Below are 25,286 nucleotides of genomic sequence, written 5' to 3'. Positions count from 1 at the left end.
CTTCTCGCTTATGTAATTAAAATACTTCCTTTTTTTTCACTTCAATTTCCAGCCCTTATAGACACAATCATATTTATATTTTAAAAAATCAAATCATGAGGATACTTGATTGAAGACTGATGATAGTGTCAATTAAGTTAAACATCAATTACCAAACGTCGTTTAGTATTGAGTATAGTAAAGTGCGGCGTGCTCTCTGCTTTCGCTTATAGCACTGCGTTTCAATAGGTAAGGCTTAATTTAGCCTAATAAGATTTATTTGAGCTCTGAGGCTCTTCTTCAAATTCTGACAGTAAATAAACATAAACAGCTTCTTTTTCCCCAAACGTCGTTTATATCGCCATATTTGCTAGTGTTCTTCAAAGCCCTTTCGCCACGGAAAATAAAGAAGTAAAAGTTGAAGTGCACTTAAGACAAATTTATATTTTTAAATTCTGTCATCTCTCCGTAAAATATTACCTAGGCTTTGGCAAAATACCCAGGGCCTCCCTGGCCGAGCAGTATCGCTCGCCAAACACTCCGTTAAGCGCGGAGGTAACGGGTTCGAATCCCGCCGTAACTTTGGATGTATTCTTTGTGATGTCCTTCTACTGGAAAAATGATTATAAGGCAGAATTGAGCACACAAGCCTGCACACGTATGTTGTACCAATAAACAAAATGACCTATTTAGCGAACTTTTTCTTTTTAGATGAAATTTAGTGAATAGTTTTGACTTTTGCATTTTTATGAACCCAAATAATGCACCGTTGGAGTAAGTTTTTAAATATTTAAAATTTATATCACAAACTCTTTTTTTTCATATTGACGTTTTACGTCATTTTCAGAATTAGCATAGAGAGCTCTGGCTATAGATTTGTAAGACTTTATTCAACTATCGTGAATAATTGTTGTGAACTTGCAACAGTTATGAGGTAGGTAGGTACTTTATTGATGTCGCACTAGAGCTGCACAATGGGCTATTGGCGACGGTCAGGGAAACATCCCTGAGGATGATCCGGAGACATGCCATCGCAAATTTGATCCTCTGCAGAGGGGATGGCTCCCATGCTTTGGTAGCCCGAAGACCTGCTCGCGAAGTACGCGCTATGTTAGAACAATTTAACGAGGACCAATACCGCGCACCTTCGGTCTCTACANGAGGATGATCCGAAGACATGCCATCGCAAATTTAATCCTCTGCAGAGGGGATGGCTCCTATGCTTTGGTAGCCCGAAGACCTGCTCGCGAAGTACGCGCTATGTTAGAACAATTTAACGAGGACCAATACCGCGCACCTTCGGTCTCTACACAGTCGGATCAAAGTAGCCAATGATGCTTGACTTCGGTGTTCTAATGGGAACCGTGTCTTTACACTGCGGGACGCAGCAGTTATGAAAATTTTTTTAGTCAATAACATGCCGTTTTCATTGCCAACAGTTATGAAAATGGCATATTATTGACATAAAAAAAAACGATTTTTCGTATGAAAATAGAGTTTTCGAAAAGCAGCATTAAGAAAACCATGGCGTATGCACTTGACTTTTATAGATTCGCTTTTCTAAATTTGATTTATTTCATACGACCACAAAAATTTAAATCAAGTTTCTCACTCAAGAACACCATTTTTCTTTTTTTATTCATCATTATTAATGGCTCGATAGTCCAGGGTAGGCCTTGGCCTTCTCAAGAAGTTTTTTCCAAGCTAACCTCTTTCGTGGTAGCGTTTTCCAGTTTTTAAGACCAAAAGGTCTTTTTCTAGGCCAAATTTGACCTGCCTCCATCTCGCAGACTAAGAATCCAGCTTCATCAAAACCATTACGAACAGTACGATCTATAACATCATAGTTCCATGATTTAGAATTTTCTGTTATGCTTTCTCGTAAATTGATTTTTGGCATGGATTCTTGTATGAAATGCAAACAAAAAGGGATTTCGCTGCTTTCTCTAAAAGTTAAGTGGCTGCGAAAATCAATTTAAGGTCATTTCCCCCATTATATGAGTTAACAAGTTTCAAAGGTTCCGAAATATTTTGGGAAATACGGAGAAAGTGGATCTCAAAGAAAAGTTCGTTAAATAGAAAATTCACTTCGCTATTTGGAAGTTATTTTACAAAGAAATTTCCAAAATGTTCTTGGTTCCTCGAAAAAAAATCGCAAAATAGAGAAATTCGCAAAATGGAAGTTCGTTAAATAGAAGTCCGGGGGTATTTTAATAAAACAATGCGTGACGGACCACCGGGTAAGTTATAATTTTCCCAAACAAAAGAAAAATTCTATTGCTATTTTTAAAATTACTGCCATGCACTTGAAAAGAATGCATCTTTTTTGTTCACCGATTTCCCTAAATTATGATTACCCTAAATTATGATTTCGATGTCATTTACAACAATAAAATTAACATTTATTGTTGTAAATGACATCGAAAGGGATTGCACTTTATTTTATTTTCTTCTAACAAACATTTGCTACGATTTAGAAACTTGTTCAAACATTTCCGTTTTAGAAATTTTATGTCGTTTATAAAGAACTTAATTAAGTCTGCAATCTGTTAGGGGTGTAAAAAAAAAGTCTACCCCAGTTAAGTAAATTTAAATAAAAATAGTTGTCCATTATAAAATAATAGGTTAGTTGTGACGGACTTCCATCCGAAAAACAGACGGAGTCATAATTTTGACCCAAATTACAGGGTTACCACAGAAAAAATTAACAAAATTGTTGCTTTTATTCGCCTAAAGCATTATATTTTTATGTGTTCTGTAACTATTTGTTGCCGAAAACTATAAAATAGTTGCCTAGATAAGAACAAAAATTCATTAAAAATATGATTAAAATATTATTAAATGACTTAATTGTTATATACCAAGATCCATATAGTCAGGTTAGTGGTAAATATGATAATTTTTAGATAAACGTTAGTGTTCTAGCTCTAAATTTTTAAATAAAAAAAAATTAGTATATTTGCAGAAAATTCAANAAAAAAAAAGTCTGCCCTAGTTAAGTAAATTTAAATAAAAATAGTTGTCCATTATAAAATAATAGTAAAATAATAGTTTTCTGTAACTATTTGTTGCCGAAAACTATAAAATAGTTGCCTAGATAAGAACAAAAATTCATTAAAACTATGATTAAAATATTATTAAATGGCTTAATTGTCATATACCAAGATCCATATAGTCAAGTTAGTGGTAAATATGATAATTTTTAGATAAACGTTAGTGTTCTAGCTCTAAATTTTTAAATAAAAAAAAATTAGTATATTTGCAGAAAATTAAATACTTTTAACTACTAGAATTCATTCAAAAAAATACCCTTTTTCTTAAAAAAAAAACATACTTTTTCTAAAAAAATATTCCCTTTCATCAAAAATTGATTTAGCAAATATATATATACATATTGTGATAAATGATTACTCAAATTCGAAATTCATACATCGTATTAAAAACTTGTTTTTTTTTTTTAATCATGCGGAATTTTGTAGCAATAACCATTGAAAAGGCGATCGAGAAACAAAACTGACTTACAATGGAATTTGTGCAAATTGAACGCATTAAAAAGTGAGGACTCAAATTTTAATTCAAAATTTTCAACATTTTTATTTTTTAAGAAAAAAATCAGGCGCGTTCAGAAGATCCCACAGGTTTTCATCCCAATTAATGCCAAAAAACGTCGTTAAGAGTACAGAAAGGTCTCCGTTTTTTAAAAAATAGTTGCTTTTTTAGCATTTTCAGGCAAAACAAGTTGCCATAGTTGCATTTCAGTCGCTGTAGCAACCCTAAATTATAAGGAGCGGTCAGAAAAATGTGGTCTAAATAGTGTAACAAGGAAAGCACTCGAGCTTCTTAGTGTTAACTTCTTTGCATTTTATTAGAGGCTTGTTACCAGTGTAATTTGTGCACTTAATTGAATGAAAACAATCTTGAGATTATCTGACGAATAGTTTAGAAGGTATAAGGGTTTTACTTAGAAAAAGTTAAACACACGCAAGTGACATTGTCACCTAAGTATTTTTTTCTTCTTCCATGTTGAATCGAATAAGACCATATGCAAGTCAATCGAACGAATAATTCAAAATTTAAAAGAGTTTTTGTGCATAAAAAGTACTTTTTTGACATGTACTTGTGTACACTTTTTAGTTTGCCGGGGAAGGTATATTTTTCGATCTTATGATCTGAATTGATTGAGAAAATACAGGAATTGATAATATAGTTAAGAAGTTATAAGTGTTTTACGTACTTATGTACAATTTTATGCTAGCACTTATATATGCATATGATGTTGCTGTACAGACAAGTTAGATACTGTTTTCTATGCACATTTTCTCGCTTAATCGAATGGAAAAAAGAAAAAAAAGACTAGTACTTTAAAAGTTTCTATGTTCTTTTTTTTTATGTATAAAAAAATTTCTTATTATTACAAAGCAATTTATCCTACTGATTTGAATTTTTTCCAATTTAATTCAGTTTGAAGAATTATATCTGAAAATGTATCTTATACCTTACATGTTCCGATAGCTTGTAAATAGCAATGTAAAAAATGCACATAAGTACTTATTATTAAAAGTACTTTTTATACATAAAGCACTTTAAATTTTATATCATTCATTATATTGACTTGTTTAGTTTCATTCAATTCAACGTGTTAAAAAAAAATACATGGAAGACAATGTCTTACTTGTTTAGATATGTAAATTGGTGCATATAAAGCGTTGTACTTTTTGTATATAAAACCAATATAACTTCTAAACTATTAGTTCGATCACCTCGTAATTGGTTAATTCAACTCAAAGTGAAAAAATACATCGAGAACAATGCCTACTTGCCTGTTAGGAAGAAATTTAAATATCCCCCTTTAAATTACCATTTCCCTCTTTTTTTCTAAAAAAAAAGGGGGGGCAGAAGCGTACAGAGTAAAGTAGGGGAGTTTTCAGACATCATTTATAATGACATAACAAAGCTTTAGGGCAAAAAAATTTTAAAAAACTTATGGTGTTAATATCTTCGAAGAAACACCCTTTTATTACTATAATTAATGAACTATAATTAATGAAAGATGCACGCCATCGAAACCGCAAGAAATTGCACACACGACGAATAACTGCTACGGCGAGTTATCGTAGTGACGAGGTCTGTCTACGACAAATTGTGCGAGACGAGTTGCCGCTACGACAAAATGTGCGCGACGAATTGACGTAGAACTCATTACGGTATATGAACAGTCAAAATAAAAATAAAGCAACGAGATTCTTGAGCCGTGATCGCTCAGAGGATAGAGCGTTCGCCTTCCAATGAGGTGAACCGGGTTCGTATCCCAGCCAAGGCTGATTGATACCGATTCCGGCTTGTACCGACCACAGTGATAGACAGAACATGGGTTACAGTTCTCTTGCATAAGGCTACCCGCGTGAGGTTTTCATCTACATGTAACGCAAATGCGGGTTAGTTTCCTCAAAAAGTCTTCCAAGAAGGCAAATACTTCACCAGGAGTTCCCTTGTCTTCTGGATTAGGTTCAAAATTACAAATCTACGGAGTTGCAATCGTAAACCGTCTGCTGTTCAACGACGGATATAACATAAAATAAAAATAAATAAACGATAATTCTTCTGCTGACTTTTAATAAAATATGTACAACCATTTTTGTAGAAAAATGCATGTCAAAGATACAATCATTCTGTACAGTCTCTTCAGGTTCAATGACTGCTAACCCTGAGAATGCTACAATGAATGCAAAGTAAATCATCTTTTTCTCTTTTCTTACAATTTGAGCTTTATCACATATAATGTACACATTCAATTTTAAATACATTAAATTACAACTTTTATTTTAAAGTGATGCCTTTGCTTCCTTAGTACAAATACCAGGTTATGCGTGGAACAATAAATAAAAGGGAACCCTTCGGTCGCGTTAACTGAAAGACAAGTTGTACTCGGTACTTCCTTTCATATTTTAAAACTATAACACTGTAAACGATAATAAAATTATTGCTGTTGGGGAGTTATTAGGAATTAAAAATACAAAGGTTAGTTAAAATTTGATCAGGCAGCAAGTAATAAATCTGCAGAAAATTTAATAATTATTATAAGAAATGTTGTCATTTTAAAATTCTGTAGCCAGAGTTAGAAGAGTTGTGAATTAATTTTGAATTTATTTTTTATTTATTACAGGTTGTTTTATAAATAACTGCGGACTGTAGCTCACTTTAAGATTATTGTAGACTTATTTTTTTTTTTTTTATCTAAAAATGCAAGTCATTTATACGAAAATTCAATGAAGTTTATAAATTAGCAATTTTATTTAAAAATTGTCTGAGAAACTTACTATTACGTAACTTTTTCCATGATGCCCCTTTACCAAATAAATTTGCAATCATACAATTTTAAATCAAATCTTTTTTCTTTCTTTTCTGGGAAGGCTTATTCCTTACCTTTTAATATATACACTATTTAATAAACCTAATGTTAAATCAACATATTGATTCAAATTTAATCGATTGTTAATTTATTACGAATTCAATTCAATGATAATATGAGATGTTTAGGTGTGTTTTTGTGCGAACATTATGGAGGTTATTGCTTTTCGACCTAATTATTGTTTCACTTGTTAAAAAAAAAATTATTGCAAAACATTTGTGTTTCAATGTTCAACATTTCACAGTTAGACCAACAGCAACAGTTCTATTTAAGCTTGCAGTTTATAAATGAGAAAATATGAGGGGGAAAATGTTATGACAGACATTTTGTGAGGTTGCCTGCCGTTTCTCTTACTGTATAGTGGCATCAGAACCACTATAAGAAGGAAGTATCCAGAGTTATTTTATTGGCAACCCCTATGATTTGTGTTACAATGGTGGCCTACGCTCTCACCATACATCGAAACTACATCACAGTCAAAAATGTGCTGGACCACAAAATAAAATATACATGTGATACATAACACAAGAAATTATCTGAATTTATGGGAATTTACAGAAGCGTAAATAATTTATAATAAACAGAACTTCTTTGATATTAACTAATTAATAATTAAGTACATATATAAAAATGAACTTGTTAGTATTTTCTCCCTATATTTCCATGTAAAAAAAAAGAGGTTAAAAACTAAGAAAAATTACATGAAAAAAATATTAAAATCATGAAATTTTAAAAGTTATGTAGAATCATGCACTGCAATAGAGTTTTAAAATGGGGGGGGGGAGTGAGAAACAATATTTTTAGAAAGTTGTCAATAATGGTAATCATGCGTTAAAACTCCTTAATAAATTTTAAATAATTAAAATACTCTGAAAAAATTAACAAAATTTGAAGAACATCAAGTCCGAGAATTTATAAATGTTTTGAAGAACATCTAAAAGTCGGAGAATTTATAAATCTGGCGATTATTTTAAAAATTATACATTTTCTGCGTAAAAAGTTATTTAAAAAAAAATATGAATTCAAAATAAAAAATTATGTTATTAAAATTTGAAGACTTTTTAGGCATAAATAAAACTCACTTTGGGCAATAAAATCATTTTTGAAACTATTTAGAGTAAAAATTAAAGACTAAAATTGATTCAGCTAATTATATGTATATATATATATATATATACATACATAACACAGAACTAACAGTGTCAATTGTGCCTTGACAAAATATTTTGGAACAGAAAAATGATATTTGCAAAATTATATTTAAATTAAAGAATTTCAACTTCACAAAAAAAAAATATATATATATAATTAAAAATAGGTCAAATTTAGCCATCTTCAAAACGATTTCTAATACAATATATTTTCAATGTTGAGAATGCAATATTACATACAATTCACTTCACAAGTTTAAAAAATAATAATTTTAAAAAAATTAACTAATTTACTTCATTTAGTAAAAGTTGTTTTGGATATTATACACAAAAAATAAAATAAATTCTTTGACAAATCAATGTAAGACAAAGTAATCTTTAAAACAATAACAGCGTTGAAACTGATACTATATTCTAAAAAAAAATAATAATGTTCAAATAATAACACCGCATTAATAATAAAGATAAGAATAACATGAAATAAACACTTTTTGTCACAGAAAAATGAATTTATACCAAATAAAGCTCAGAACGCGTCAGTTAATTTTCGGAACTCCTTATTAGGCACTTAACTAAAAAAGGCATGATGCAATAATTTGATATAAATACAGTATTTTTCTCTTAACTCTAACAAATACTAGTTTTGTGTGTTGCGTTTTGAATTATTATTTTAAAAAAAAAAATTCTTGCATCATTTTTTATATTTTGCACACTATTTCAAAATTTTAGTATAAAAAAAAACTATTTCAAAGTATACAAAAAGATTTAAACCAAGATTTTAGATTTTCACTGAATGTTTTAGTAGAATTCAAGTTATTAATTATCATTCATATTATTGAAAACTTCAATTTTGGCAAAAATCTGTAAAAGACTAAATAAATGTTTGATTTAAAGTAAATCAATTAAAATAGTCCCTACCTCTCCCTTCTTTTATTTATAACTAGCATTTCGTTTAATTGATTGTTAAATTTAACTAGCAGGTCATCAAATTTTCGGATTAAGTTAACATAATGTGAAATTCCATATAATTAGAACTACATTCGCTGACAAGCTACTTTTGCATTAACAGAGTTGTTTTTATGGAAAGAATTTTGTTTCAAAATATTTTCACATTCTAGTTTTAATACCTAATAATGATGCTTTAATAAAGAATAATTTTTTCAACAATTTTTTATTCGCATTTTAAATTAACTTCAAGAGTTTCAGGAACATTTACAAAATTGAAATAGATTGAGATATACACAACTTTATGTAGCCCACAATTTTTCAGACCGTAAGTTTGAAACATATATATAAAAATATATTCCTTCAAATATTTATTTTGAAAGAAATGTTGCTTTAATTTATTGTTGTAACAGCATAGCTTATTAAATTGCTGACTCAATAAAATTCACGTTCGAAGTTTTGCAAGAAATAACAAGTTTTTCGAAAGAAGTTTCCTATATTTTAACATGGAATTGTTACGATTTTGAAGTGTTCTGGAGCATTAATTTCAACATACTCATGCGCTTAAAAAACTTATGTATAGGCGCTGCAAGAAAATTAAATTTTTAAAGTATGTATGATTCAATTGAAATTTTGAGACAACATATATAAAAAACGAAATTAAAAGCAATGTTTGGTTTTGTAATGGATTAGAAGCTGCATTTAGACACCAGTAGGCACTTTTCTCAAAAAAGATATATTTATATATTATATATTTATGTACACTTTTTTAATTTTTGTTTGTACAAAACTGGTTTGAATTGGCTCAAAACCATATTTTTAAAACAACGGCATCACTCATCGGAGAAAAAGCAGGCCATCAGAGAGATTATAAATCTTTTTTTTTTCCAAAGGCATTTTAAAACACAAGCTGCCTGCTTTACAACACAATCATCACATTTAAATTATAAAGCTTCGTTTAAAATTAAATAAATCACAAGCAGGAATGCCAACCATTCAGAAAAATTTTCAAACATAGAAGCATGCCTCACAATAAAATAAAATTTATTTTTTGCCATCTAAATATGATTAGTTTTAACTTTTGATGGGCACAATTTCATTTGAGTGACAGTTCTTTTGACTTTTTTTTCTCTCTCCTAGTTGCCAACAGGGATAGGAAAAAATCCAGTAAATTTAACGAAATAATATACAACATATTTTACACATAGGGATTTCTTATGGTCATCAAATAGAAAAACTGCAATATTTTCCAGTTACCATTGACATTAAATGAACTTGAAACACTATGTATTATGTTTACTCATAATTTTTATTAGTAATAGGACTTATTTACTAAGTTAAAATGAAGTTCTGAATAAAACAGAGAACCTTTTAAAACGAAAAATAAAGTTTTAAACTGATTTCATGAGGCTCGATTATTTATTAGAAATATGCATTTAAATATTCAAGTAAGCAATAATTTATAGGGATTTTTTTTTCAGGAAACATACTTAATTTCAGGGAATTTTCTAAAAATTTACAAAGACCAGGAGAATTTTCTACCAAACCAGTAGACCAGGAAAAATGAGCAAAATCCAGTGAGTTGGCAGTTATGTGGTTTTATTTAACCAGTTAGGAAATTTCCTTCAAGCAGGGTTCATTGATTTAAATCAGCTAGATTTTTAATCAACTGATCTCTTTGAATAAAATCATAGGTTTAAACAAATTATTCCTTAAAAAATATATTTAAACTGACTGCTTAAAAAAAAATGCATAGATTTAAAAATCTTTCCTAAAAATATGAGGATTAAAAAAAAAAAAAGACACAATGGGGATTAATGTTACAGTTGAAAATATATTGTTCACTTTACAAAACCCCTAGAAGAAAAACGCGAATGAAGTAACCTTTTACAAGTAGAATTTGTGGTACTTCACAAGATGGATCAAGTGCATCAAAATCATTTTTATTTAAGCCTGAAAATTAATTCCTATAGAAAATTTAGCAAATGAAATTTTCCTTCGCGGTTGATGTTTTAAAATAATGTACTTGACAATGCATGAAAGGTCATGCATTTAATTCTTATCTCATAATCCTGTTTAGTACTTTGAAAACGATTCCCTCATAAAAATGTCAAAAAAAGCAAGCTTTTCAGTTACGACTTTTAATATCTTGAAATGAATGTAATGTAGTGAATAATAAAGATTGCTTAAGATTTACACCAGAAAAAGTTTTAAAATAGCTTTGAAATTAAGTTATTTTAGTTAAACTTGCTGAAATTTTCGATGCTTCTTTTTTTTGGGGGGGGAGGGGGGATATTTACCTGATTACTTTCTTATACTTATTAATTTTGAGTTTAAAATAACTTATTTTTAAATTTACTTTTAGTTCACCTGCTGAAAATTTTTAATGATTTTTCGAAAAAATAATTATATTTCTTTAAAAATAATTTTATTACTTATTGTCAATGATTTAATTTTTATTATGATTTACATAACATGACCATCCCTGTTATAATTTTTTAAATGGTTGACAAAATTATGTACTTTTAACAAATTTTTATAAAACTCAATCTCAATTCAGTTATAATTTCAGAAAATTAAAACAAGGTTGGAAAATTCACAATTGTTGGCATTCCTAGATTTAAAAAAAAAAACAGCTTTTTTTCCCTCTTTACCTTGTGTCATACAACAAACAAAAACAAATTTTGGAAAAACATACATGGAGTTATTTCATATTATACTGAGATGCAATAGAGTAACTTATTAGAGAAAAGAATACATTGCATATTTCATATAACTGAAAGCAATGGATTAACTTATTATATGAAAGCATAAATGTAATAATTTCGTACAGGGCTGCCACTCAAACCAAAAAAAATAAAAAATTCCACATGTTTTCCCTGTACATATTATACACAACATATTATGAGGAAACACAACAATTATTGTGCTGTAGTGTGAGCTATATTGGGCTAACTATACTAATTTAAATTGAGGGAAAAAAGGAACATACTTAAATAATGCTATAGTAAATGAAATAGTTGAATATAGCTGAAATATCTTTCTTAAATATCCCATAGATTGCACTTTTAGTGGTCACCATTTTTTAAAATACAAAAATAAAAAACAAAATTTTCAAATTGTCAAGAAAAAAATTTCCTGCATTTTTCCTGTTATTTTTAAATTCCTCACATTTTCCAGGTTTACCCAGTCAAGTGACAACCCTGTATTAGTAATTGAATAAGTACACACTGAAATTGAAATTAATCTCTTCGCAATTAATTCACTCGTTTTTAAACCTAACCTAAAACACAATATTATTACTCAGATAATAGACGTACAAATAAATATGGATATGAGTAATTCATAAATTGGATGGGAATTACAAAAATTTAACATTATTAAGTTTTAAGAACATTTACATATATATTAAAGGAAATGGAGAGGAAAACATTAATAAAATATTGTATAAGGGGGTCAACATTTTAGTGTCAACTTGGCATGCATTACATTTGAGATGTTTATATAGATTCAAATATTTATACCATGCAACAAAGTAATTGATCAAAAGTATATAGGTAGATTGAAACAAAATATGCTAGAACATCATTTACGATTAGCTGTTTTTTAACTTAAAAAACTAACATATTACATGAAGGGGTAAAAGAAGAGTAAATTATGAAGATACAGTAGACACTGGATTATCTAAGACAAGGAACACGTCAAAATTCCTTGAAAATTACGTCAAAATTATTAGAGGTCTTAAAGGTATACTTTTAAAATGAGCCAAATGGAAGGGCAAAATTATTACAAAAATTAATTAGCTTCACTTTTAAAACCAATAAATCTGCCAAGTACAGAGATTTTTCTCATAATTAAAAATCAAACAGTTTTAATAAGGAAAAAAATTCAGGTTTTTTAGTTGTAATCTATGTTTTGACAAAGAGAAAGCAACTTTGTGTAATTGCAATTCAAATTACAGATTTGGTACACAAAAAAATTACAATCTTGTTTACTCTTAAATTTCAATCTCAGCAAATTCCAAATTTGAAAAACCAATAGAGATGCACTTGCTTCTGCGCTTCATATCAGTCGAGGCAAAGAAATAATTTCGCAATACTTTAAAATTCTTAGTATACCAATTTTGAACATTTGTAATAAATTTTTCATTTCATGATTAATCCGTTCAATAGTCATTCTCTTCTGATATTTTTGCATGTAAGTAAAGTGTCTTGCATAATCAAGATCATAATAATCTGGGGTCTACTGTAAACTTTTTATAAGCATTATTATAGTTTTCTTCTATTTTTAATAGAATGTTTCTTTAAGTTTATAAATTAATCCTAATTATTAAATTAATCAAGTCTTAAATGAAACAATTTCACACTGAAGCATTTTAAAGAATTTTAAAAAAAATATTTTTTTTAAAAATACATTTAAAACCTAACAAGAAAGAAAAAAAAAGTTTTTTTTTCTTCCTGAATTAAACAGAGAACTCAATGCAAATTTATAAATCCTTCAGGAAAATAATTAACTATGCCAGGAAGAAAAAAAATGGAAAGAGCAAATGTACTCCAACATATTTGTTAGCAATAAAAATATAAAGCATAAATTACTCACATTTTTTTTCTATTATTATTTTCTGAAGGTTTTGAGGCAAAACTTTCTGAATACTGCAGATATTAACCTCAAACTTGAATAAGCTCACAGTTTCTTCAAAACTAAAGCATTCTGATTAATTTAAATAATTAAAAGAATAAAATTTACAAAATTAAAGCTTTAAATATATTTTTTTTTAAACAAAAAGTAAAATTAACACTTTCATTAAAAACTATTTCATTCATTACATTTTCTAAAAGATAATTTTTGCATGTTTCCTCACATTGAATCAAGTCGAATAAACAGTTTTCTCTCTCCTTAAATCCCCCCTCAAATAAATGATATAACCAACGTGCTTTCTCTAATCAATTACTTTTCTGTCAACCTGTTAGTGTTTAGATTAAAACTGATTTAGAGTATAATAGAATTAAAAATTTTGACAACTAAACACTCAAAGCCAATTATAAACATGCTGCCACAGTAAACCACCACCAAAGTTTTGAAAAGAAACTAGATGGATTGATTTGTTCTTAGTTTTTACTTTGATCAATTGTCATCAATGACACAAAGTATAAATTTCACTTTAACAAATAAGTTCAACATATTTGCAATTAAAACTTAATGAGGCAAAAATTTTAAATCTATAAATAGCACATTCTATAGACATTGCATAGATAAATACGAGCATGATTAAGTACAGAAGGTTTGAGCAAAACATTTTTTTTTAAATAGTATAATACAAAACACTTATTCTATTGTGAAAATAACTTTTTGTACTATAAAAGATAATAAAATTTCAACACTGTTCTGGAGTACACGCACAAAATAGAAAGAAGAAGAAGAAAAAAACAGATGAAGAACAATTTTTGATATTTGTAGTACAATTTTATAAATAAACTTTTTTACATACTCTAAAATCACTTCAACATATATATTTTAACTTTAAACAGTACACACAATTGATTTTTTATTGCTTTTTTTTTTAGATTAATGAAATCATTCTTTATGTAAAAAAAATGTAATAATGCAGATATCACAAATAATTGTACAAGGATGATAAATCAATATAGGGATGATAATAAATAAGTGCACAGTGATGCTTGGGCAGGCAGCTTTTTAAGAACACGTTTCATAGTAATATACTACGAACCGCTTCATCCAGATCCGGTTCCCTAGAGCCACTCGAAAAGCCCACTTCGCCACCCACACCTCCAAAGTCTGTGATGTGCGTGTTATGACTGTGCCTATTCAACGACAGAAAATCAGTTCCCTCGAAATAAGAACGACTCTCCGCTGGTGTCCCTATAATACTTTTGATGGCACTCTGTACTTGATCTCGCGTACTCGAAGAGCTGTTCTGCATTGTGCTAGTACCCGGGAACCTTTTATGATGTTTAGGAATACGATACCCTATAAAGTTTGGTTCAGAATCGGCAGAAGTCTCGTCCTCCTGGATGCCGTTTGGAATGCAATGCCGACTGTCGTTCAAATGTTCCTCCAGCCCATCCAGGCCGGATAAATCTAAATCGGACGCACCGCTCTGGTGTCCGACCATGATATTCTCGACGGCAAGGTCTGTTTCGTTTGCCTGAGGATGAGTGTAATCTTCTGTCCAATCTGATCCCAATAGATCAAAATCATATTTAATAGCACAGTTAGTTCTTATACTACTATTATACAACAAGTTTGAATCACAGGACTCTTCCGTCCTAGCGACCGGAGGCTCAAAGTCCGCTAAATGGTTCGCCACGCTAGGAGTATCAAAGTCCACTATGTGTGGAACATCTTCGTCGTCGTCATCATCGTCCATCTCCATAGGAGACATATCTAGCTCTTTCCTTATTTCGTACACCACATCGTCACTTTGAAACGCTTGGCGTGTCATAAGGGGGTACGTGTTATTTGTCTTAATTTCAAAGTCTTTCTCACTATTTTTCTTGTCGGCCGTTCTCCCGAAGGAATTTTCGGGCTCGCAGCTCAGCGATGGGGGTTCTTGTGGTTTACAGTTAGAGCTACTATACATTTCTGTTTTGGGGCTATTGTACTTCAAACGTTTTCTGGGAGGAGGAGGTTCCTCGGAGTCACTTTCAGAAAACTTTTCATTTTGTATCACTATCCTTTTAAGAGTAGGAGGGCTGCGCTCACAGCTGTCGTCATTTTGCGGCACCACTATGTCTGCACAGCTGTCAATCACAGGCGCTTCTAAATTGTCATCCTCCTTACAGAGGGAGTCACTGTCTTCCTTTATCGGACGATCAAGGCTCACCTCGGGAGGCTCGTCCGGTTCGCTAACCGGTTCTTCTTTGATGCTCTCTGTTTTTACCTCGACCGACTTCTTTAGTTCTTGAAGCCAAGAAGAGGGTGGTGGTGGTAGAGACAAGTCTAAAATACAACATTATTATTACTAATCATAAAAATTGGAATTTTACTAGGGGTGAAAACAGCATATAGTTTGTCTACGGTAAGAACTCCCCCCGCCACAAAGTCTGAGGCCGTCTGCTGCTATGGAAACAAGAATAGCACATTTCAGGGAGGGTAACTTCTCTTCACTCTAGGATAATACGAAGAAAAAGATTCCCTTAATTGTGCCCACCCGAGCCAAAACCTGTCCTAAACAGTGATCCCACACCCCTACTTGAAATAGATATACCTCGTTACCTTAGTCACCGCCACGGGTCCAGACGAATGTCTAGGGGAGTGAGTTCTTACTTTAGACAAACTATAGATTTTTCATAAAAAATTTTATCACAAAAATATACAAAGAAATTATGAAATAAAACAAATGATAAGAGCTCTGGTTTACAGCTAGAGCTACTAAGTAAGTAACAATTTCATGAAACTGAATCAATTCCTGTGGCTTCAGATCACGCTTGCCACTGAAAACTGCATCGAGTACAGAGATATGCAATAAAAAAAATCAGTAGATCAAAAAATTATGAATGAATATTAAAATTAAAACAACTTTGACAGCCATCAGAGTATGCCTATTAACAAATAAAATATATATTAAGAAAAACTAATTGCGTCTTCGTTCAAATGTACTTAAATTTCATGCAAACATAAATTAACTGCACAAATAATGAACAAATTTAAAAAAGTAATATATATATTGAATATCATCAAGTAATAAAATTAATTAATTTAGTGACAAGAAGAGACATCTAGATTGACTAAAATTTTTTAAACAACATGTGATTTCAAAGCAAATTAAAAAAACTTACTTTTTCCTTCAGCCACTAAAGCTTTATCCTTTTGTAAAGCTGCTCTTTCATCATCAATGAACAGGCGCTCCATTAAAACTTGATCGGGAGTAGGGCACATACGCTGCAAATATATAAAAACATTTATTTATTTATTAAGAGTAAGCTAATTATTACTAGAAAATTTTATGAACAAGCAATTAAGATGTTTTTTTTTCTTCCATTTAATAGAATGAGTACAAATATTGTTTAGAGGTTTTGCAGTGTAAAAGAATAAGTTGACCTCCGATTTTCAATTTTTGAAGTGTATGATACTGTCTTTACAAATTGGCCTGTCAAATTAACAATTAAAAAAAATTTACACAACAGAAAGTTGCATACCTAAATAAAAGTTGAAAACAGTAAAAAATTAAAACTAATGTTGACAGAAGGAAAAAACAATTTATAAAAATAACAAAATTATAAATCAGAGAGAAAAAATAAATCACACTTAATTAAATATAATGGAAAATTAAATTTTTGGCATTTTAGATATAAATGATAGTACTATAAAATAGTTGCAAATAGTCTCATTTTAGTCACCTGTGGCAACCTTGTTAATTATGAATTCATCACCATAAAAATTTCATAATACAAAATTGAGTTTCTTTGGAGAGAGAGAGACTAAATTAGTTCCCAAACGAAATTAAACAATGAAACCTGGAGACTGTAAGGCTGATAATTAGTAGCCTGTCCCTGAATTAAAACTACCGAATTTTACAATTTCTACTAGCATTATTAATTTTTAAAAAAAGAAGGTAAGAATAAAAATAAAAACTTTGGATTCTAAAAATCTATATTTTTAAAAAAATCTACATGGTGGCCACACTGGATACAGCAAAATGACAAAGTTGAAATTTTCAAAATTTTGATCAAAACTGCTAAATGGAAAATTCTGAGTCTTTAAAATTGCACGCTTATAAAGACTGAAAATAACAGAACAACCTAACAACTATTAATTGACTTACCATGCTTTCTTTTAGTAATAAAAGGTGGTATTTGCTTCTCAAAATTTTCATATTTGTAAAACATTGCTTAGTGGCTTTTTCAAATGCTTCATCTGCTAAAAAAGTAAATGAAAATTTAGAAAACTCACATGAAATTAGACATATTTTTATTTTACAAAGATCAGTTAATTTTCAGATAAATAGTAAAAATAATTTAAAAATATTACAATTATCAAAACAAAAGTTGTTGCAAAAGGAACTGAAATAAAACTTGTTAATAGATTTTTCTTTATATATTAGAATATTATTACACTAATTTTTTAAAGGAAGCTAAACAAATAAATATTGTTACTAACAAATTAACATCGAAAATTTATAATAACTAGTTACATTAAAAATTATAAGAACAATCTTGAGGAAATATTATTTACCTTTTTTAGGAAGAAAAAAAAGGTAAGGCAATTCATCAATAAATTATTCTAAATATAATTGAATTTAGAACAGGGTTCGCAAAAATCCGGGTTTTAAACAAACAAAAAAAAAAAAAAAAAAAAAAAAAAAAAAAAAAAAAAAAAGCTCACATGGGTTTTTGTCATGAAAAAAAAAAATAATTTTGCCTAGGGATAATTGAGTTTTTCATTAAAAAAAAAAACCTGAATTGGGTTTTTTCATGAAAAACCTACTTAGGCATAATTATTACCTGTTTTCATGAAAAAAAACAAATTTTGCCCGAAGATAAGTGAGTTTTTTTTAAGTATATTCTGCATGCATCACATATATATATAAAATATAAACATAAGATACATTACATGATGAAAAAATATTGCTTAATTATTACTAAAGGAATTAATAAAAGAAATAGTTATATATATAAATATTTCAGTCATCTTTATGCTTTCTAAATGCATATTGAATTACTGAATTGCATTGTGAAGTTACTAATATGATTCTTTGTAAAATACAAAGCATAATAAGTTATGTCATTACTTTAAATTATACATAAACACACAATTTGCTTTTAAGTTACTGAATGGAATTTTTAGAAATATTTCAAACATTAATGAAATGAAATACACTAATTTTTTTATAGCACATATGTACATTAGTATTTTTTATTTTAACTTCTTTATATGTCTTATAATGTTAAAATAAAATATGTATAAAAAATTTTAAAAAATCAAATTTTATTCTAATTAAAAATTTTATCCATCTAAAAAAGTTAAAAAATTATTTTAACATTTGTTTTTTAAGCATTACAAGTGCAAACTTTAAGATTTTACTGGATATGCAGAAATACTCATTAAATTCAATTAATAATTTTGTATGAATGAGCATACCATGAACAAAACCAATGTACACAATATGCATTCACATTTCATTAAATAATATGTTAATAATATATTAAATAATATGAATAATATGTTCACTGTATAATTTAATCATTATTTTGTAATTAAAGAAATTCATATCAAATAAAATATCAGCAAACAAAAATAAGATTCATAAACATTGAATCATAAATTTTTAATAGTACTCAGTACTCATTAAAATGTAAAAAATAATTTAAATCTCATGTGTCATAACAATTTAAGGAAACTAAAGACTTAAAATATTAGAAACTCTCTCTTTAATTTCTCATTTTTAAAATATTTAAACGTAACAAACTATTAAACCCTTAGGATAACAGTTTGAACTGAACTAATCAAAATCAGAAAATATTCTCTCTAGTTCAGCTGTCAGTGAATAGTTAAGTAACATCAGTGAATAGTTAAGTAATTAGATGAAATATTTTAGATTTCAACTAATATTCTAAATTATTGTTTTATTTCTGTGCAAAATTCTTGGTTTAATATTCTTAAGTTTATCTTCACATACAGATTTTTTTTGCAAAAGTTACAGAAGATGTAATAGAAATCTCTGCAATAGAAAAATAAAATTATATATACCATTATCACATTCAGCTAGAGAGGGCAGTTTTGAGTTGTAGACATGATAACTGAGGAGTCTCCTGCAAGCATCAGCTTTTGACAGAAATGGAGTTTTAAGATCTGGGTTAAGTGAAGCATTTTGATCTTTTGCTAATTGCTCAGATATCCTAAAAATAAATCAATACATTTTTCAGTGATGAGTTTGGTAAAAAACCCAAAAAAGGTAAAAATATAAATGTTATGAACACATTTTTGAAAAAAATGTGAAAATATCTGAAATTTGCGCAAGAAAAAAGTATGTAGGAAGAATTATATCAATGAACGATTTTTCCCTCCTTCTTTAAATTGTGAGAATATGAATCCCGATGTGAGGTTTTTAAATTGCGTGAATACGAATGGGCAATGTATAATTTTAAATCTCATGAGAACAGAGCACAATGTGTAATTTGTAAATTTCGTAGATAAGTATTGCGATGCATATTTTTAAATGGCGTGAATTCGAATCGCAAAGTGTGAAAGATGCGCATTTTCTTTTTTTTTAAAATTTGTGCATGCTGAAGGAAATTTTTTAAATAACATGAATATGTATCGAGATGAGGTCATTTTAAATCGAGTGAATACGAATCACGATGTGTTGAGTGATAATTTTAAATGGTGCTTACACAGGGGTGATTGTGAGCCCAAGTCAAAATTCCGGAAAATTTATTGAGTTAAAAAAAAAAAAGTTTAAACTGAAAAAAAATTTAAACAAGGTTTTTTTTCCTTCCTTTTTCTCAATATTTCTTAGTTTACTTAAAATATTTTTAAAATTTCACACATACCTATGATAACCTGGAGAAGTAATTAAAATTTACAAATAGGTCTTTCTTTCTTGAGTTTATGATTATAAGAGCTATTTACTGATAAAAAATGAATATTAATCATGAATATAAGCTTATAAATCTCTTAGCATATCTCTGGCTCTCCCTTACAAACAAATAAAATAAACTGTGTTTTTAAGTTCCACCTTTGAAAATTTGATTTCAGGAAACTTCTGTGATCAATGATGTTTTTAAACGTTTGGACCTTCGATTTCCGGATCACTGTTAGCGAAAATTCCGGAAATCCGGATTTTTTCCAGAGCACAATCAGCCCTGCTTACATAGAAAAAAAGGAGTCTTTTCTTTTGAGGAGAGATAGAACTCGAAAAAGGCAGAACTTACTTTGAAAAGACAAAAGATTTTTTTTTTTACTAAATAGGGAAAAAAAATAAACTGAAGTGCCTTAAAGCGGAAAAAACTCATCCATGATTTTTTAAAGCTTTTTCAATATTCATTTAATGTCAAATCAAAGATTTAATAAAAAAGAAACATAAACCTTTTGAAGAAAAAAAACATGAGACCACGGGAGAAGAACAGTTTAAGCCTATGTTTAAAAAATGACGATTTGATTACTATCTGTTGCATTTTGAGTTTTGACAAATGAAATAGTAGAAAATCGGATCTCTCTGGGAGAGATGTTACACAGTGAATAGCAGCTGTGGAAAAACATTTCTCCTCTGCCTAAAAAAAAAAAATTTTTCCCCCTCAGAATCATCTTCATTCGTGAAAAACTAAATTCAAAGGTATTATGGTGACACTCAAAATAATTCAACAAAAAGAATCAGTAAAAGAAAATACAGGGTGCATAGCCAAATTTTTCAAGAAAAGATAAGCACCTTTTAAGCACTAAAGGGAATATTTTTAAGCACTATACATTAACAAAATGCAAAAAGTGTTTAAAAACTTTACATAATCATGATTAAGTAATTAGTTTTTGACGAATAACTCTTTTTCTTGAATATATTAGCCACCATAAAAAGATTGAGATTTTTTCGGTTCAATTCAAATGAAGCCTGAAAATGAGAATATCTTTCAAAATGAAACAGAGTTGCACCGAAAAATCTTACCGAACCTAGCTCAGTAGACACGTAGTAGATGTGTCAGTAGATGCGTACCCGCCAGTATTCTATCAAACATGTAAAATGATTGGAACTTTCGTACGCTACTGACCGACGGAACGAAGTGTGTTTGATTGAATTGTGAAAGCGAACAATGTGAAAACCTCGCTTTTGCATAATACAGGACAAAAATCGACACCGTAAAGAAAGGAAATCTCATTTTCGAAAAAACAAAATTAAGCACCCAATAAAAAAGCACCTTTAATGGCTTTTTAAAAAATCGAAAATAAGCACCTTAAAGCACATTTTAAAAATGTTATGCACCATGAAATATATATAATACCAAAAAAAACTATGAAGAAATTAACCCTTTGCGGTCTTATTAAGTTTATACACGGGTGTCATGCTGGTCGAAATTAATTTACCTAAACACAATTCATAAAATATTATCTCCGAAGCTTGTCGACTTAATATAATATTGGTATAATTGTTTGCTGTGGTGACTGAGAGCAGACATATGATCGCAAAGGGTTAAAGTAATGTGGTTCATTGTAGCAGTTTACACTGACAGTTAAAGAGCTTATTTAAGCATGCAAGCTAAGCAGACATAAAAACAAATAAATACTTACAGCACAGTTTTAGGTACAGAATTAATGACTGTCCTTTTAACATGAGGAATTACCTAAAAATAGACACAAATTAGTAATGAAAGTAACTTTTTTAAGGTAAACAAAAAACATTGTTACAGGGACATAAATTACAAAAGTGAAAGTTAAAAATATTTAAACTAAAAGGAATAAATAATAAAATACTCACTTTAATATAATTATATAAAAAAATTCAGTGTGCAAATTTGTTTTATTTTTTTTTCTACAAAATGAATATCAATTCCTGATACGATACGGTTTGAAAAAGTATAAAATGAATAACTCAGCGGTAAAAAATAAAAAATTCTTTTTTTCACTAAATGAATATTAATTCCTCATAGGTGTTGAAAAAGTAAACAATCAATAAATCAGTCCTCAAAAATGCTATGAAATAATGTAATTAAATTAAAACTGAAACATAAAAAAATTACATTTCTTTACTATAATTATATTACTATTAATACACATTACTTTTTTAATTAAATGTCGTTGATTTTAAATTACCTGCTAAATATACACACATTTTAAAAGCATAACTATAAAAAACAAAGTAAACTTGTGGTTTCAGATAAATTTAGAAATATTAATTTGCTGACAGTTGGCTGCTGCTACTATCACATTGAATTTATCTCACCCAACGAATGTAAAATAATCAAAAATTCAAAAATGTACAACCAACTTCCATTCTTTATTAATGATAGCTATAAGCTAGTAAACCTATTTGATGTTATCTTTAAACTATTTGCAGTTTAACTTACAACAATGGAGAATTCAAAGCAAATTAGAGAATTTTATTTTTCAAAAGACTCTCAAGAATGATTGAATTAAAAAAAAAAAAGGACTATGGCTAATATTAGCCTTTTCATCTATTTCTAAATTTTATGACACTAGCATAAATGGTTCTAGAGTTTTAAGAAAGAGAAACATAACTATTTATTTAACTATTATAAGTTAACAATCAGCAGGGGTAATTGTGAGCCCAGATCAAAAATCCTGAAAATTTCTTGAGTAAAATCATTAATGACACATTTAAAATTTTTTTATGTCTTTATAAATTTAAATCATTGATATTTCCCAACATGAAATTCTAAATAAATTATATGCATCATAATTTAAATTAATAATTATGTTCAAGTTTACTTTTATACTCTAATCACACTTATTAGTCTACCAGAAAAAATATTTTCAAATGAGAGAGATGCCAAGTTTAAATTTTAGTTCTAATATTGTTAAATAAAATATACAAGATTTTTTTAAGCATAAATGTGATTGATGATTTCTTGAAAATTCTGTACCTTGGATTTCCGGATTGCGGTTAACCAAAAATCCAGATTTTTTCCGGAGCACAGTCATCTCTGCAATCATAATGTGTGTAAACAAATTTTTAAATTACAATTATTTTCTCACTAGATTTTATTTTTGTTCTTTATTTAAAAACACGACAAATTAAATTGTTGACTCCCTGTTAAAAGTTAAAGCAAAAAACCATTATATAGCTTTCCTTATACATAAATATATAATATGCTTAAACTTACTTTTGGAACATTTGTACACACCGGAGCATTTAGGGACGCAGCAGGCTTTTGTAATTTTACAATAACTTGAGGCTGGAATAATTAAAAAATATAATAAATAAATAAAAACTGAATACATTACAAAGGTAGAGTTTGCATAAATAGCATATTTTATTAATAGCATAGTATAAATACAGGTTTGTCACTCAAATTTGGAAAACAAATTCCCGCTACGTATTATGCACAATATATTAAGAGGAAAAACATAATCACTGTGCTCTAATATGAGCTATATTGAGCTAACTATATTAGCTATAATTGCTGAAAAATCTTAGAGAAAAAAGTAACATCTGAACATACTTAAATAATGCTATAGTAAATGAAATAGTTCAGTAAAACTGAAATATCCTTAAATATCTCATAGATTACACTTTGACTGGTCACTGTTTTTTAAGAGACGAAGAAAATAAAAAACAAATTTCCCTGTATTTTCACAGTTTGTAAAGGAAAAATAAAAATTTATGATTTATTTAAAAATATTAAAAAAAACTCTAGAAGCCATACAGTACAAAATATAACATTTGGCACAATTTTTACTTTTGATAAATAAAATAATTTTTTTTCAGTATTTCGATAAGTTTTAATACAACAAAATCTAAACTAATAGATTTTCCTTTTTGGAAACCTTCTGTGGTTTTGCATCACTTTAATTTCATACCATTTAAACAAAAAATTAAAGAGAAGTTTGAGAAAAGCACAGAGAACAGTTTTTTTAAAATTATACAATTAATTTTATTAGTATATTTTTTCATCCAATATAATTCCATATCAGTAAATTTTGTATTAATATCAGTACATGAAATCATTATTTTTATTCTATAATTACCTGAATTTCAGGAGCCGTTTTGTTGTTGGTAGGTACGGGTCTCTGGACAGGAATTTGATTAACCTAGTAATAAAAAAAAAATTATCACTAAAAAACAGTAATGAATTAAGATGAAAATCAATACTTTGAAAAATAAATAACTCATACATTTTAATACTACTAGCATTTTTACAATAGCAAATAATAATTCTTCGACCAGACACCAAAGATAAGAAAATTTGAAGAACCAGTACGAACAGTTTAGATGCATATAAAAAAAATTATGAACCAAAATAAAAAATAAGTACTGTTAAAGAGTTTTAAAGACTTAAGAATTTCATAAAGATTGTATGAAAATTGTAATGTATATATATATATATACTGAAATATTTAACACATCCAAACCCTGAAGATCCCTTATACTTCAAAAAAAGTAATTTGCTTTCTCAAGAAATTCTTTATAAAATAAAAATTATGAACCTTATAATGTTAATAATATCTTTTAATGCTCTGATGATATTCTATTTCAGTTACTTTTTTTTAGATGGATACAAATGTTTAAAAATACATGAAATTAGTATAATCATCATAAATTACATTTTAATTTAAAAGTAAAACAAAGTTCTTCCAAAATATTGGTCAGTGACTTAATAAATTGAAAATTGGTTTGCATATAATTCTCAATAAGATAATATGAGAGACAAGGAAATTAGAATTTGAGAAATTCTAAACATTTCAAAACAGCCAGTCTTTAAGTTTATTTTTTCAGTAAAAGCTTTTTTTAACTCAACTGATTTTTTCTCTTTAAATTACATTCAGTTTCGTCGACATTGTCTATCTCTCTTTTAATAAAGAATGGCATAGCTGCTGGTGATTTAAAAAAAATGCATTAGAGACTTTTCTCTAAACTGATTTGTAATATGAAGCAATAATAAATTTATACAAATCATTAACAATTCTTGTAATTTATTCCTTATAGTGTAAAAAAAAACGTGTTTTACTACTAATCATTCCTTAGAATAAAATATTTAATGCAACATAAAACACATTTATTTCTGATTCATAAAATAAAAGGAAGTTGTAAAAGCTAATAAAGATTTAAGTTAAGAGTAAGTGACATCAAGACATATTTTCACAAAAATTATTAGGACAGTTTAACAAAGTAC

At 28.5% G+C, this 25,286-nt stretch overlaps 1 protein-coding gene across 2 annotated transcripts in view; it reads right to left on the bottom strand.

Annotated features, from left to right (window-relative positions):
- Positions 1 to 13,925: 13,925 nt before the first annotated feature.
- LOC107446184 (BRD4-interacting chromatin-remodeling complex-associated protein) overlaps positions 13,926 to 25,286 on the bottom strand; it is a 42,314-nt gene continuing 30,953 nt past the window's right edge. For both annotated transcript variants that reach the window (XM_071182776.1, XM_043045847.2), the window contains 7 exons: positions 24,142 to 24,204; positions 23,277 to 23,348; positions 21,724 to 21,776; positions 19,195 to 19,343; positions 17,270 to 17,364; positions 16,284 to 16,386; positions 13,926 to 15,444 (listed from right to left, as the gene is read on the bottom strand). In XM_071182776.1, the coding sequence (XP_071038877.1) occupies positions 14,192 to 15,444; positions 16,284 to 16,386; positions 17,270 to 17,364; positions 19,195 to 19,343; positions 21,724 to 21,776; positions 23,277 to 23,348; positions 24,142 to 24,204 (1,788 nt within the window). In that variant the 3' untranslated portion in view covers positions 13,926 to 14,191. The remainder of the gene's footprint in view (positions 15,445 to 16,283; positions 16,387 to 17,269; positions 17,365 to 19,194; positions 19,344 to 21,723; positions 21,777 to 23,276; positions 23,349 to 24,141; positions 24,205 to 25,286) is intronic.

The sequence above is a fragment of the Parasteatoda tepidariorum genome, chromosome 6 (assembly GCF_043381705.1).
Source record: "Parasteatoda tepidariorum isolate YZ-2023 chromosome 6, CAS_Ptep_4.0, whole genome shotgun sequence".
Classification (NCBI taxonomy): domain Eukaryota; kingdom Metazoa; phylum Arthropoda; class Arachnida; order Araneae; family Theridiidae; genus Parasteatoda; species Parasteatoda tepidariorum.
Note: the sequence above shows the minus strand (reverse complement) of the source record. Positions and strands in the feature narration are given on the sequence as shown.